This window comes from Meleagris gallopavo, chromosome 1 (assembly GCF_000146605.3).
Source record: "Meleagris gallopavo isolate NT-WF06-2002-E0010 breed Aviagen turkey brand Nicholas breeding stock chromosome 1, Turkey_5.1, whole genome shotgun sequence".
NCBI lineage: Eukaryota > Metazoa > Chordata > Aves > Galliformes > Phasianidae > Meleagris > Meleagris gallopavo.
Window position 1 is genome coordinate 51,181,840 of NC_015011.2, and position 15,878 is coordinate 51,197,717.

At 45.1% G+C, this 15,878-nt stretch overlaps 1 protein-coding gene across 1 annotated transcript; it reads right to left on the minus strand.

The window, feature by feature from the left end:
- Positions 1–9,180: 9,180 nt before the first annotated feature.
- Positions 9,181–10,658, minus strand: CHST11 (carbohydrate sulfotransferase 11). Its single transcript, XM_010712390.3, has one exon. The coding sequence runs from the start codon at positions 10,641–10,643 to the stop codon at positions 9,780–9,782; it is 864 nt and encodes a 287-aa protein (XP_010710692.1). The 5' UTR covers positions 10,644–10,658; the 3' UTR covers positions 9,181–9,779.
- Positions 10,659–15,878: the final 5,220 nt, after the last annotated feature.

Below are 15,878 nucleotides of genomic sequence, written 5' to 3' on the forward strand. Positions count from 1 at the left end.
TTTTCCAAAATAGAAGTTAGCTCTTTGAACTTGACTACATTAGTGATCTGAGGACACTCAGGTACCAAGATTATCTGAATTCATGTACAAAAGGGAGATGCAAGTCAACTGTATTTATCTAATGTTTAAAGAACAGCTGATGACTCTTCCCTCTTTTTCCCATTTGAGATCTCAACTACTTACACTCTTAATGCTTTGAAATTGCTTTTTTGCACTAAGTGTTGTGGAAACTATGGTCCTCCTCTGGAGTGGAAGACTGAGGCCTTTAAAAGCAAACAAACCAAAACCTGCCAAAAAGCCCTGCATGCTATTTATACAAAATGAAAGATTTAAAATGCTGTGAATTCAGATCCTGAAAAACACTCTCATTCCTATGTTTAATTTTCAGCCAGCCTTTGCTTGTAGTTGAAAGCTGATTAAATTTTTGAAGACTTTTTATAAATCACTGTAAGACAACCATGCCAAAAAACATGAAACCTGGCTCATCTAGATGCCGTGTCTGGTTATGTACTATGTGCATGAGACTGAAATGATCAGTGACAGTGTTAGCCTCTTAGGGAGAACTAACTTCCTTGCTTAGAGCAAAGCCAGACTGTAGAATCTTGGCATGAAACTGAATATGGCATTAGATAGGACTGGCACTATAATCAATATGCAGTACTTCACCTCTGTCAGCCCCATGGCTGGAAAAGCAGCCACCCAGACAACTGTTGTGGTCGTGGTATGGTTTATACTGGTTGCAAGATAAGATTTTTTTGTGGAAAATTGGCAAGTAAAGTCTGTTTGCACAACAGTTTGTCCAACCCTTTTCTCTGCCCCACGCAGGGTGTCTCAACCATCTGCTTCCTTTCTCCTTTACCTTGCTGGAATGGGGCAGCATGCATATTCTGCTGCACTCCCTGTTCTCAATTCTTGCTGGAAACACAGGAAGATGCAGAAATGTCCATTGGCTCACAGAAAGTCCAGTTCTACTTGTACAAAAAATTTTAAACATTTATTAAGGCATGTAAATATTTTAAAGTCCGTCTGATGAGATTATTGCATGACATAAATGTTTAATAGATACAGAATCTGCACTTAGAGCCCTGATTAATGGAAACACACCTCTGGAATATGTTCAGCTTTCAGAACAGCACTAAGAGAGATAAGCCTGAATGTCTGCAGCACTCCTTACCGGAAACAAAATAATGTCCTTTTCCCCTAAGAAGTCTCTCACAACATGTACTCATTTGTCAAACATCATTAAGTGCTCACCTTTACGACTGATAATTCTCCTTCAGCAGCATCACACCCCTTTTGTGGCAGATAACCAAACTGAGGTGTTGAGCACTGAATTAAACAGGGGCCAGCAGTGTGTCCTGGCAGCCCAAAGGGACAATTCCTTGGGGTGCCCCAGGCCCAGCATTTCTACCAGACAGGGGGAAGAGTTGTCCTGCAGTGCTCAGCACTGGGTGCAGGTTTGGGGCTGCAATATATGGACATAAAGCTATTAGCTTCCAAAGAAGGGCTGCAACAGTGGTGAAGGGTCTGGAGGGAAGACACACGAGGAGCGGCTGAGAGCCCTGGGTTTGCTCAGCTCAGAGCAGAGGAGCTGAGGAGAGGCCTGATGGCGGCTGCAGCTCCTCACAGGGAGCGGAGGGGCAGCGCTGAGCTCTGCTCTGTGTGACAGCGACAGGGCCCGAGGGAACGGCATGGAGCTGCGTCAGGGAGGGGGTGGCTGGATGTCAGGGACAGGGTCTGCACCAGAGGGCGGTGGGCATGGATTAGAATGCCCAGGGCTGTGGGCACGGCCCTGAGCTGCCAGAGTTCGGGAAGCTTTGGACATCGCTCTCAGACACAGGGTTTGGCTTTTGGATGGTGCTGTGTGGAGCCAGGGGTTGGACTCAATGATCCTTGTGGGTCCCTTCCAAATCGGGATTTTCTGTGATTTTATGCCATAAAACCTTTCAAGTTTGGGACAAAAAATAGAGGCAGCCACGTTTGCTCTGCATAGCAGACTCTGATGGTCATTTGTTAAAAATAAAGCGCTGTGAGCAGCAGAGGGCCAGGTTGCACATCCTTTAGGATGCTTCTCCACTGCCTGGTAGCCTCCAAGGAGAAGGGAAGCACCAGGCAATGCATCATGGCAGCATTCAGTTTACATCTGTCCTAAGATACATCTAGATCTGGTCAGTAAGATCTCTGGTGCAGAAGGAAACCACTAGCCACCACTGCCATCTCTTAGCTAATCATCCCTAGGCTCTATTGGATCTAAGGCAAGTGTGAGTGCATTATTTTATTTCTAATCAGGAGCACACCTGGCTAAATACAGCTCCTGAAATGTTCTGCTGGAGGGCAAAAGAGCATCTCTGTCTCCAGCTGCAAATCTTTGTTCACCTGAAAAGTTCCCTTTGCATGACAATTTAATAATAAAAGAGAAGTTGGTAGTAACACCCATCACAAAGACTGTGACAGCACCTGCAAGCACGAGGCAGCCTTAGCCTGGCTTAAGGGCTGGAGAACACTTTTGCTATTGGCTTCAGGTGGTGCCTCTGTCATTCCAAACAGAGCACACAATGTCTTAAACCTGAAAGCAGATCATTTCAGAAATGCTGACGTGAGGGCTTTCCACCTGACATCTTTAGGCTCATGAAAAATGAGGCTGAAATCCCAGCGCTGCAAACAAAGGTGCAACTCTGCACTGAGAAACTGTGAGGGAGCCTGCGTGCCATTACACGGCTGCATTTCCCAGCATGGAAGTGCTCATTCATGTTCTGTGTTTGTCATTTGTAGCTTTATATCTACCTCCTGCCGAAGACTGGCCAGGCAGCCTGAGCCACGTTGCCATAAGCCAAGCAGCTTTGCTCGCTTTGCTGTAGTTGGAATGCTTTTCTTTCATTTAATTCTAAATATCTCGTAATAAAACTCCCAGGACTTTCTGCAGAGATTTTGCAACTTAAATTTCCTCCCGTTCCTTTTCCATATTTACACAGAGTTAATTTCTCATCTGAATTTCCCTTAACTGTCCCTTCTGCACCATTGACTTTGAGGTCTTTTTCCATAAAAAATAATTGTGGAGTTAATTTTTGAAATTTTCCTAACGCAAAAAAGGGAGGCTTAAAAGCATCTGCTGGAGGAACGATACATATTGCACATAAAATCTCATTGCGTACACAGCGGTAACATTTTTATGATAAAATAGCAACATCCATTAAGACACAACAGCGAAACTGTTATGTCCTTCCATATTGCTGAAGGAAATACTCTTAATAAATTCCATATAGCTCCAAATCCAGGAAGGAGGGGAGTAGAACAGGGACACCCACAGCTAGATCAGGGTGTTCAGAGCCCCTCCAACCTGACCTTGGATGGATGGAATGAAACTACTGTCTCTGTTCATTCCCATGAGAAAGCCCCACACTCAGCCCTGAGACTGTGTCGGGCCCAGCAGTGCCATAAGGGGAGCAGCGCCAACCCTGAAGCCCAGCACTCTGCAGCCCGGCCGTGCAGCATATGGGAAAACATGGTTGTGCATCACAGCAATAGGGAAAATAAAGTTGGTTCTTCTCTTTCTTTTAGGAAGAAAAGTTGAGGGAACTGGGCTTGTTTAGCTTGGAAAAGAGAAGGGTCCAGGGAGACTTCATTGTGGCCTTCCAGTACTTGATAGGAAGGTGAACGGCTGTTTACAAGGGTGGATAGTGATAGGACAAAGGGGAATGGTTTTAAATTGAGACAGGGGAGGTTTAGGTTAGATATTAGGAGAAAGTTTTTCACTCAGAGAGTGGTGACGCACTGGACCAGGTTGCCCAAGGAGGCTGTGGATGCCCCATCCCTGGAGGCATTCAAGACCAGGCTGGATGTGGCTCTGGGCAGCCTGGTCTGGTGGTTGGTGACTCTGCACATAGCAGGGGGGTTGAAACTCGATGGTCCTTTTCAACCCAGGTCATTCTATGATTCTGTGATTCTTTCAACAGACTTTTTTCTAAAACCTGATCTGCATGCGGTTAGGGGAGGTGGCTCTAGCATCTGCTGTCCTTTAGGCAGAATGAAACTAGAATGCAATTTTTCAAAAATTTCAAGCTTTGGCAAAGCTGTAAATGCAACCGGAAAGGCGAGCTATTTCTGTGTGCCACCGGGAGTTTTATGAGCAATTCTGTACAGTGCAGCCAGTGAGAACAGCCCCACACAGCACTCTGGGAAGCAGATGCTCCAGTTTCCATTCTGCCGCTGTCTGTGTGCGCTTTTTTTTCTCTTTTCCTCCTTGTTTCCCAGATTTTAGTTTTAAAATTACAGTAGAATTAAAGGAAATGCTTTTTCATCCAGATGAAATGTTCGGAAGTGATTGCAGAGCTCATGCCCACGCAGCACCCAGTCTAACTGCAGGGGTTGAGCAGGATGTGGCTGTCTCCTTGCATCCCTCCAGGCTCCATGGTCACCCCTGTGCCAGCTCTGCTGTCCTGGGGCAGCAGCAGGCATCCATCCCTGTGATGTGGGTATTGCAGAGGCTGTGGATGGTGGCAGCTTCCTTAGCCCCATGCACTGACAGAACAGGGTTGGGTTGCTTTGAAGCATGTGTGATCGCTGCCAAATTGCTGGGGGAGGCAGAGCAGTCAGCACGGTGGCTGAGCCAGGCTGAGCATTCGCTTAGTTTGAGACCTCCTTAATGACCTCCCTTGGATCAAAACCACAGAGGAAACAAATGAGTGGTGTTTGGCAGTGTGAAGGTGGTTGTACTCAAAAGGCTGTGTGCTCAGGAAGCCAGGCTCCACATCTGCTTGTTACTTAAGGTGTGTGGGCAACTTTAGTGGTGGAAATGGTTTTGGTCTCTGAAGATGGACGGTGCACATTGTGTGCCATGGCACCTACTCAGCAGATTTCATATTTTCTGTTTAACGCTCTGCCCCCATTGTGAATAACAAAGCTCATGGTGCATCCTATGAAGTGCAGAGCCTGCAGATCTGTTTGCCATGGGCTGTGCTGCACCCCGAATATGGCATCTGGTTTTAAGGCTGTCCTAATTCAAGGGGTATGCTGAGTTGCTGGAGAGGGTGTAGTGATGGGCTATGATATTCAGAGGAGTAAGGCATATAACCTACAAAGGGAAGGGTAAGTATCTGGCCTGTTTAATTTGGTAGTGGTATGGTGAACTGGGAATCTAATGATGGGGACTTCTACTACTGATACAGAATGGATGCAAATTGAAGGCTGAGTCTCATAGTGACTTGGAAAACATTTTTGCTGGGCAGATAGTACATCAGAGCACCAAGGGAAGCCGTGAGCTCTCTGTCCCTGAAGGCACCTTGGCTTGTCAGACCCAGCCTAGTTTTGGTGACCTTGAGCAGCAGGCAAGTGCTCTTCCAACAACAAAGCCTCACAGTGAGCAGCTTTTCCTTAATGTTGGCTTTTCCTAAATACTTAATGGTTCTGATTTCCTCACACAAGTTTGTGTTCAAGACTGCATGCTGCTGTCTCAAATCAACAGCCCTCATCTTTGTTGGCTAGGAACTTGGGGAGGAAGGGATGCCAGTGGATGATATTAGCTTTCCTGCTCCAAAGCAGTAGACAATTTTGAGTCTTCTGCTGGTCCTACCACAATAATCCATTGTAAGAAAGCAAAGACTTATGAACAAAATCCCAGCTCTGAGAGCGCGAGTCAGAAATAAATCACACAGAGAGAAATTTTCTTTCTTCAATTTAATTGAAGTTACTTAGAAAAATAATCAGGCTTGAATGGCTTTTTAAGGAAAGATTCATGAGCAGTTCACACTTGTGTTGGCAATGTATAATTTAGCTTTTTTCTTTATTAACAGTATATTTAGGTATGAGGAGATACTTTTCTACAACAAGCCTTCTACTGCATACAAATAGGTAAAAAAAAAAAAAAATCCAACCCCACATTGATGTTAAATTATTCGTACACATTGTATTGTGCATGCATGTAAGAAAATAACACTCTCTGTAACAAGAGTAATAGTAAGGACAGTCCCTTTTTGTACCTGAAAAGTGCAGCAGACTACAGTGAAACCCTAAGACATCTGGGGTTAATTTCTAAAAGCACTTCAGCTCGTGAATTAGTTCACTTGTCTTATGCAGCGCGTGGTTCAGGCAGTTTGCAAGTTTCTGTGACAATGGGCATGGTATATGAAGAGGCTGAAGGATGGAAGGGGTCAGGTTGATGGGACCCCATGTCCTGGAGCCACCGCTGTGTTTGGATGGGCTGAACTCAGGTGGGCTCCAGGTTAAGGTGTTTGGGGTGAGCGGTGCCAGGAAAGGGGCTGTGGGATGGCTGCTCCTTGGCCCAGGCTCTGACGGAGCTGGTGGCAGAAGTGGGACCGTCCCTGCTGGTTCCTCTCTTTGTTCACCACTACTTGACCGCAACTGATCACAGAATCATAGAATCGTTAAGGTTGGAAAAGGCCTCTAAGATCACCTAATCCAACCACCAACCCACACTCACCAGGCCCACTGACCAGGTCCCTCAGTGCCACATCCACACGGTTCCTGAGTACCTCCAGGGATGGTGACTCCACCATTTCCCTGGGCAGTACCTCCTTCCAAAACAGCATCTCCCTAGCTGGTCCTCGAGACCTCCTGCACACATCTGTGGTTTGAATTTTGCCTGCTTATCTCCTGGGACCAGCTGTGACCACAGCAAAACTGAGCTCCATAAGGAGGTGGCACTCAGGAGCAGATCAGACCCTCTGCTCCTCCATCTGGGAGACCCAGTGAACATAGGGGGTGAAAGCAGTCCAGTGCCAGGTTTCTCTCTGTAGGAGGTGGCCGCCATCTCACTGTGACAAGGAGGTACAGCCCTGAGCTTCCTCCTACGTGGGGGCAGGGGAAAGAGATTGTTTTTGGCTCAGTCAGAACAGCACACCCAGTAGTCTGAAAAAAACCTACCCAAGCTAAATTTGTTAACATTTGTGATCCTCCTTGGACCTGCTGAGGGCTTTGTGTTCAGCAGGCAGGATGTGGTCATACCCAGCGCGCCAGCTCTTCATCTAAACAGGAATCTCCAACTCAAAGCACCCCAAAACAGATCTACCATGTTACATCGACAGACTGTAGCGGTTTGGGATTGGGGTTTTCAGAAAGCATGAGGTTTTCAAGTACCTCTCCTGGCCAAGCAGTGGTCATTTCAGGGCCCAGAACCCAGCAGAGGGCTCTGCGGGGTGACCATGGCCTGCTCCAACAGCAGCAGCCCTCAGAGCTCCTGAGCAGGCCTCTCCACTGCAAGATTCTGCAAATTTCAGAGCTGCCAGATGGGGTTGTTTTCTCTGTGTCTCCAAAGCAGTGAATGCTAAAGAGAATATTTAAAAACAGATAAAAACGTGGTGCTGAGAGCTAAGTAAGTATGATAAGGGGGACAGCGCTTCCTGCTTATAACACATTTACTTTCTAAAGTAACTTCTTTCCTAAATGAAAAAATTGAAATCATATTCTGTTGAAATGGAGTAGCTGACAACTAAGAAAATTAGACAAAATTATTCACGGCCATGGGTACAACGCCAAACAAGCACACAAACTGCTTGCAGGATATACTGGGGGGTGGGGGAAGGAGAATCTACCCTCGTACAGATGTATTATTTTTTTAACAAACATATACCCACTGAACTACAGCCAAAAGAAAGACGGGGCACACTGAGATAGGCACTTGCAACAGCTCCACGTACTCGAAATGAGACAAAACTGCTTTCAAGTAAAGCGCTGCTCATCAAGCAGCACTTGATCAAATAAAGCGATCAAAAAGCGCTCAGGAATTCAGAGCTGTCGGATCCAGCAGCCAGTGCTCCGCCGGGCGTTTGTAATAATGGAGTTATAAACAGGAGCCGGGCTACAAAAACTGTCTGCTGCAGGGTAGGTGAGAGATTCTTTTGGAGGGCATGATAAACATGGCCCGAAGCCTGGGTAAGAGCAAGCACAATTGCAAAAGGAGTTCAGCTGCTGTTTGCTGTGTTCATTCATTCATCACTGAGATCCACTCAGTGACTTGTTTTTGCAAAATCAGACAGACTTGTGTCACTTCTTTAACCACGTGGTGTCCTGGGGGCTGTGTAACTCAGCAGCCATCATCAGTTGCTGTGTACTGCGCCTGCCAGGCTCTGGCTCCAGCTGAGTTTACCTAAATCTGCTTTTCTTTTTGGAAGTGTTGGGTTTGATTAAAGAAGACAGACGTGCAGACAGTGCAAACCCCCACTGTAACAAACAACCTTAGAACAGATTTTAGATTCCCATAAATGTCTCGACTAAAGCCTGTGCCAGTCGCTTCTCTTTTGTTCCCTGAACAAAACCCCATGCGAACAAAGCCTTGCAAAATCAAACCTGCCCCTTGTCTTTTGGAGATCTGTATTTTGCCTGGTGGCGTGGACAAAGGCTGCAGCCCTGAGGACCAAGCAGCGAGCTGCTGGCCCATGTCACTGGAAGAAAGCCTCTCCTTCCTGCTCCAAACACCTGTTGTTGGCTCCAAACCAGATCCCAGCCCTGCTCCTATTGCCTTCATGGCCACACATCTCACTGGCATTGCATTAAAGCAAGCGAAATAACCACCACAGAGATGTTCACCTTAGATAAGAAGGCCATGTTCTAACACTAGACCTGATTTAGATGAAATACTGACTGACGGGAAACTAGAAACACTCCTGTCAATTCATCTCTGTTGTATTCACTGACAACTGAAAAAAGAAGATTCCCCTGATCCCCATAGGAAAAAGCCATGAAACCAGCATATCGGAAGCTTGGGACCTATTTTACTGCCCTGCTTAGAGATCAACACAAAGGTGACTTTCTGATTTTTTAAATAACATGCTAACATTCTTTCTAGCAACATATCATGATTGGTGGTTCCTGAGCACATTAGCCCATTCTGGTTGCCCATCTTAAGATCAAGGAGGAGACACGACTTCTAGAGGCTGGAGCTCCCTAAATCCCCCATCTTGGATATGACTTAAGTGAACATCAGTTGCTTTGGGCATTCAAATATCTTCACGATCACATTCAAAGTGACAATTTTTCAGATGGAGCCATCTGCAAATCCGCATTCATTTGGGTGGGCAGCCATCCAATTATGAGACAATGGGACACATCATATTCTTGATAAAATGATTAAGTCAAGATTTTTTTTTTTTAAGTTCATAGTTTCTCTTCCTAAGGACTACATTCACCTTTCTTGCAATAGGGGGTTTAGAGATCAGTTTAGAGATCATGTATCTATGAAAATTGGTTTTATTTTTCCCTTTCAGGGATAGAAAGACAGTTTTATAGTACGTTTAAGTGCAGTATCACTTTCTAAAGTAATTATTTCCATCATTATTCTCAAGGTGTGTGGTATCAAGAACCACTCCTATATTTACCTGCATGAAAGACTAACGGAAGAATATTACTATCCAGAGAAAAGCTCAACAGAAAAAAGAGTAAAACCAAATTGCTTTTGTCCTAATGTTATCTTACCTCTGTTGCTACAGTAAAACCTCCCAAGAGACCATGTTTTAAATAAGTATAAATAATATTAATTAGAATTTGAGGAACGCAAGATCAATGAAATTCACCAGAACACAATTAATGTTTTTTTCAACAGCAGTATTATTCATTTCTACGGCTAGATCGTCACAATCCTGTTACCCTGCAAAGAGAGCTGTCCTTTCTTACAGTTGATTTAAATAATTTTGACTGTGCTGCTCGCAGCATCATTCAAAAAAAAAATTATTAATTTACAAAATAACCCACTCTCCATATTTATTATGACAAATAAAAATCTTAAATAAATCAGGCTTTCTCTCCCCTCTCTCCCCCCAACCCATCCCTCATTCCAATTTCAGGTAGCTTGGCACTGAGTAATTGAACATTAAAAAATCAAGTTTGTAGACTTCATACAGCTGCGTTTGGTGCTCCGAGCTGATGTTCTGGAAGAACTCTGTGGTCATTTCATCAGTAGTTCTCGTTGACTTTGCATAGGTGGGGAACTTCAGGTAGTTGCCGACTCCTGCAAGCTGGAGAATGTAATTCGAATCCTCTTCGAGCGTTTCGTATTTTCCTATGAGGTCATAGTGAATGTGGCAAGGGTGGCAGAGAGAGTACACAGTCTGCCAGTGCTCGTTGAAGGGCTCTTCTCTTTGGGTGTGCGGGTCGATGAGATAGGCCACAAACTCTTCAAATTTCACATCGTCGCCTTTACGCAGAGCTTCCTGGGTCGCGTTCTTCCTCTGGCGCCTCACGATTTTGGTGCCGTAGCGTTTGTGGAAGGAAGTGTTGTACTTCTGGGTGAACTTGTTCCTGTAGGCTGACACCAGTCTCTCAAAAGGCTCACGAACAAAGAGGAACTTCATGTAGTTTTTCAAGCGGTGGTTGATCTCTGGGATGCTGTACTGGTTGAGGGTCTTCAGGTTTGAAGACACGTGCGCTTCGTTGGCCGGGATTTCCATTGGATCGCTGTATTTGCCTCTTCCCGTCAAAACCATCATGACTCTCTTCCAGTTTGTGCAGGCCACTTTAGGGACGTAGCAATAGATCATTTCATGATCTTCATCCACCACCAGGTGTTTGAGATCATTGGGTGTCAGTACACGGCGCTTCCTGCTCAAGACACTGTTTGCTCGGCACGTGTCTGTCACTTGGTCTCGTCTAATCTGATGGAGAATGGCTGTGTTGGACAACTGCAAGGAAAGCATATGAACCAGTAAGTCAAGTAGGCTGGAAGTTTACTACCTTTTTACTTACTATACAATTCAGAAAAAAGTAGATTCATGCCTGTAGAAACTTAAAAGAATTCACTATGAGGCTGAGTAGAAATGTTCCTAGACGAGAAGATAGCCTTTTTTGCCTCCAAATTTCTTGACAAGAGCTGCTTAAGTGCTGTTCACATTGTTCAGGGTTTTGCTTTGAAGCCAATGCAAAGGAGCACAGGCGCTTACACATCCTGGTGGCACATGTATTTACACAAAACTCGCAGCCTAAGATGTCATTACCGCTTTCCTGAGCCCTGAAAAACCAATCCCCAGTCCACAATCCCTCCTCCTGCTACAGCAAGCATCCCCTGCCTCGCTTCCTGCAGCTGGGATGGAGTTGGAGTACACCACATCTGGAAAGTTTGTCGAAATGAAAACTGTGTATGGTTTTGTTGCTGATTTCTTTTATTCTGGAGAATTAATAATCTCAGCTTGTCTGTTGGCTATGACCTTGGCAAAAGATATGAAGCCAATGGAGACTCCTGCTGGTCCCTAAGGGGAACATTCACACAGACAGCATTTCCTGAAGAGCAGGGAGAGTATTAGCCATAAATCTGCCTCTCTGCTAAAGTCAGACTGACAGAAAGAAAGAGCACATGGCCTCCTAACACACGCTGCACTATCTTCACCCACAGCCCTTTATTATTTTGTTAATAGCTCCCTAATTTTCTACTATTATTGCTACTGGATGCTTTGGAGAGGCTGTAATCTGTCTTCAGGGGAGCCCACAGGGCCCACTGGGCTGCTGCACAGCAGCCACCAGCTACCACACTCTGTACAGCATGATTTTCTGCTGTAATGAACCCCCTGGGAAACAAGGACTGTTAGCCCAGGCAAAGGACAACGCTGACACGGAGCTCCTACCTTTGGTTATTCAGAGCTACCTGAGGTGTCCCAGCGTGGGCCCATGTTTTGCTGTGCAGATTGCCCTCACTGCTATAAATGCCTTTTTACATATTCTGAATGAATTTTATCACAGCAGCAGGAGAAAGGTTTTGGTAATGGCATTTACGTTTACTTAATGCTGCTTACCTATGGATTTCAAAAAGCCTTATGCACAGTAATTAGTTTAGCCTCAAAGCCAAGTATTAACGCAAGTACTGACCTTCCAGTCTGATAGGCAAAAGGTGTGAGATGACTTCTTGAACACTGACTCTTTCAAATATATTCATCTAATGCCTTCTAAGCAGGTCAACATGAATCACAGGATCCTACAGTGAAGCAGCTGAGGCAGTGCATCTGCTGGGGGCAGGGGTTGGCCTCTGAGCAAGTATTAAGCCTTCCCCTCCCCTGGGCAAGTGGCTCTGCACAAGCTTGGGGCCTCATCTCTGCTTTCAATATCAGTAGCCCCAATTTAAGGAAAAAGGTCAACAAACAGGTTCATAATGCAGTTTAGAGGCAAAAAACAGCTCACAACAAGATCCCCGAAAACACCTTAGTGACAGAAAAATGGACCGAAGCCAAATGTAAGACATCTGAGCTTTGGAAGGAAAGAAGATAGAACGGCTACTTTTATGGGCAAACCCTAAAAGCCTATACTTCATCCACCCAAGGGCAACGAAAACTTTTCAACACTTCAGTAGACAACACTCGTCTCTCCGTGCTGCAGAGGGATGTTCTTGAGGGACAGGACACACCAAAGGCACCTCACATTTGAACAGCAGGATTTTTCCTTCAGGCCAGCACATACGTGTCTAGCCTGGGACCTCTATATTTTGCACACTGCCAAGCACCACTTTTCTTGGATTCCTTGAGACCTTCCACATCTCATCTCTTTAGTCCCTTGTTCAGCAAAATGTTGGCTAATGGTTAAAACATGCAGTAGCCCAGTGAGTCCTTCATTCAGCTTGGCTCAGCTTTTGTGCGTGTGTGGTAACCCCCTGAACGCTTTCCAGGTGCATTTCAAGGGCAGTTTTGTGTTGGAGTCCAAGAGAGAAGACCAGTGTGAAACACACTTCACGTTTCCTAGGGAAATGACTGCTCAGGAGTTTCCAAAGTAAGATGTTAGAAAGCAGTTGTCATGGACCACACAGATTTTTGGAGAAAATCCCCCTTTCATTAGGAAAAAAAAAAAATAAATAAATCACTATTTCAATCTGTGCTATCCTCAAAGAGATACGGAACGAGCGGTCAGCTCTGCACTGGTTTGTTATCAGGGAATAATTTACAAAGCACTAAACAAAATCCTAGGCGAACATAGAGACTTACAAATTCTCTACAGACAGATAAAATGCCCAAATCTCTCTCCTCCGTAGATTATCTGTCATCATCATATAGCACTGTACTACTGTTTGCCTCTGGTTTCAGTGTAAAAACAAGCGAAGCCTGTAGATACCGTTACATTACAATATGTTAATGCACTGTCCTTGCTGGTCTTGGGATAAACACAGAATTAAGTGGATGAGATCCCACGACCTGTGTTAGATAGGTCAGACTTGATAATCTAATGGCTGCTTTTGCCCCTAATCTATGGATGAGTCCTTGTGGAGCTGTGCTTTGCTCCTGATTTCATTCCAACATCAATAGGCTAAGCACTTCCTCTCCATCCATTAACATTAATGAGATTTTCAGGCATTTGGAATAAGGAGAAGAATGCAGCCTTACCATTTGCAATTGCAAATGAGCTTGTGCTGCATTAAATTCACTTAAAAGACAGTGCTTGTGCATTTAGAAGTGGTACTTGCCTCCCACTGTTAACACAGATGAAATATGATGAAATGGCACCAGAGTGGTCAGCTACATTCACTAAACATACACAAGCACCATGAGGCCAGCTCTGCACCTGCTCCAGCCTGACTGGCAGCACGCAATACTCAAATAGCAACCTGATGATGAAGAGATACTGCTCTCTTCTCATAAATTGCAGTACCACTTGGTATGGCTGATGGATGAGGAACCATGTAGGAAATACGGCTTTGAAAGCTCCACTTTATTCTTTTTCCCAGACTTCAGTGTGTTGTGCAGTGTAACAATCCCAACCCTCCCAATGAAGGTGATAATCCAACAGCCTTATTCTCACTGAATATGCTCTCAGCTATTGAAAGGAAAACATCCCTTAGAGATTTCAGAAGGTAGAGACAAGAAAACCCAAGGGACAGATATGTCGACCTCCATGGATGACAGAGGACAAGTCAAACCCCTTAGGGACATGGACGCTCATCCCTCAGAGTTGTACACTCGGCTGAGTCCTGACAGCCGAATGCTATCCATGGTCCCTGCTGATCCCTCAGTTCAAGAAGCCACAGCAATGGCTTAAATCCACCCTGCTTTGGGAGAGGGCTCTCTGTGCAGCGAGGGCCGGGTTCTTTCACAGCAGCGTGGGGGGCAGTGGGAGAGGCAGTGCCTCGCTGCCCACCAACAGCTCAGTGTGGCCTTCAGCTGGGCCTTGAAGGGCTTGGGAAGGTGTCTGACAGAAGCAGCCGCTCTGCCCTGAAAGGACTGATAGCAACTGAGTTAAACAGGGAAGCAACACAAGCAGTGGGAGACTCCTAAGCTCAGCAACACTTAAAAGACAAAAAAAAAAAAGACAATCTGGTGACACTGACACCAAAAGCTTCTCACTTCCGTCAGTCTCAAACTGACACAAAGGGAGAACGCTCAGTCCAGCATGCCCTGCAAGTGTGGGTGCCTCATACACATGGAGCTCTGACTGTGACCGCCCCCAGTTCCAGCAGGAGGTGAGGCCGTGGCATTTGCCACCATTTAGGGCTGTCTCTCCATAGTGCACTAGAGAACAGGCTGTCAGAGAACACACATACGTGTGCTGGCCTCCTGACAGCCTTCAGCCCTGGCACACAGAGGTTATTCCAGGTAAATCACAGTAATGAGAGGGGAGGTATTTCTTTCTGACTGCTTAGGCACAGCAGGCTAAAATAATCTTTAATGGCCTTTCCAAGCCAGACGATCAAACAGCATGTTCAGATTTGAACACAGGACATTTTTAATTATAATTTTTTTAAACTGAGCAGAGTAGTGTACTGCAGCTCAGGAGCAGAGATCAACTGAATTCATCGAATTGCCTGCACTGAAAGCACTTTTTGAATGGAAAAACAGGAACACCAATCTGTCACTCAAAAAATTCAACCCAAAAACCTAACACAAACTTTATTAAGCTGACCTCTCTGTATAAAATGAGCATGCAAAGAAGTATCCCTTCACTGCTAAAAGGCAAGGGTTTATTCGTTCCCATTGCACTGCCCGCAGCTGCAGCTTCTTACCTGCTGTAAGTAGGCTCACAAATCATTGATGCTGGAAACACTAACGTGACATTGGGCATGGCAGACTGAAGGGCCAAAGTATCTGAATCAGTTTAAAGAAGTGGATCAAAGAGGATAAATACTGAGACAGGGGTTTGCAGACCCATGCCCTGCTATATTGCCATTTCTTTCTCTTGGGTTTTGGATTACAAAGTCTTTGCAGCTGCCTCCTCAGTTACATTCATGTTTGAGGTTTGACTTCTGTCCTGTGCTAGAACTATGCAAGTTGCTGAGCATTCCAGTTATCTGTGCTTCAAGCAGCTACCAAAATTAAGAGTATCTCCATTGCACTGGGAGTTGTGTCTATCCAGCAGCACTGTTAAGCTTAGCACGAACCAGAGCTCATCTCCACCAGTACCTTCTTAAGAAGGTGAGCAGAGCAGACCCATAATCCACTGAAAGCAAGATCTTAAAGTGAAAAGTGTCAGGCAGACCAACTATAGGTGGCACTAACAGTCCAACTTATGTGACATCTACAGCCACTACAAATTCACTTCTCTGAAGGCTCTCAAACACTAATAGCTCTCCTTCCTCCTGCCCATCAACCACACCATCCGAATTTCAGCAGGTGCTTAGGATTTACTATGTAAAATATTTCTTGGTATTTATATTTTCCCAAATGTTTACAGGTATTTTTATTTTTAGTATGATGCTACATATAAGCACATTTCCTATCTTATTCTCACATAAAAGACATGAATATGGCTGCTGCAGTCTTGATGCATTGCCTTGAAGCTACAAACATATTTTATACATCATTTTAGAGGTTGTCTTTTAAAGTCGAGTTCACAACTGCCATATTTGGTATGCATGCTTTCTTTCACCAAGTTCTATACATCTAGTTCAGTTATATGGTCTGGCTTTTTGGTGGTCCTGTGCGGAGCCAGGAGTTGGACTTGATCCTTATGGGTCCCTTCCAACT

Bases quoted from the DNA above. Each gene is read 5' to 3' on its own strand.
- CHST11 (XM_010712390.3), bottom strand. From the start codon at position 10,643: ATGCTTTCCTTGCAGTTGTCCAACACAGCCATTCTCCATCAGATTAGA.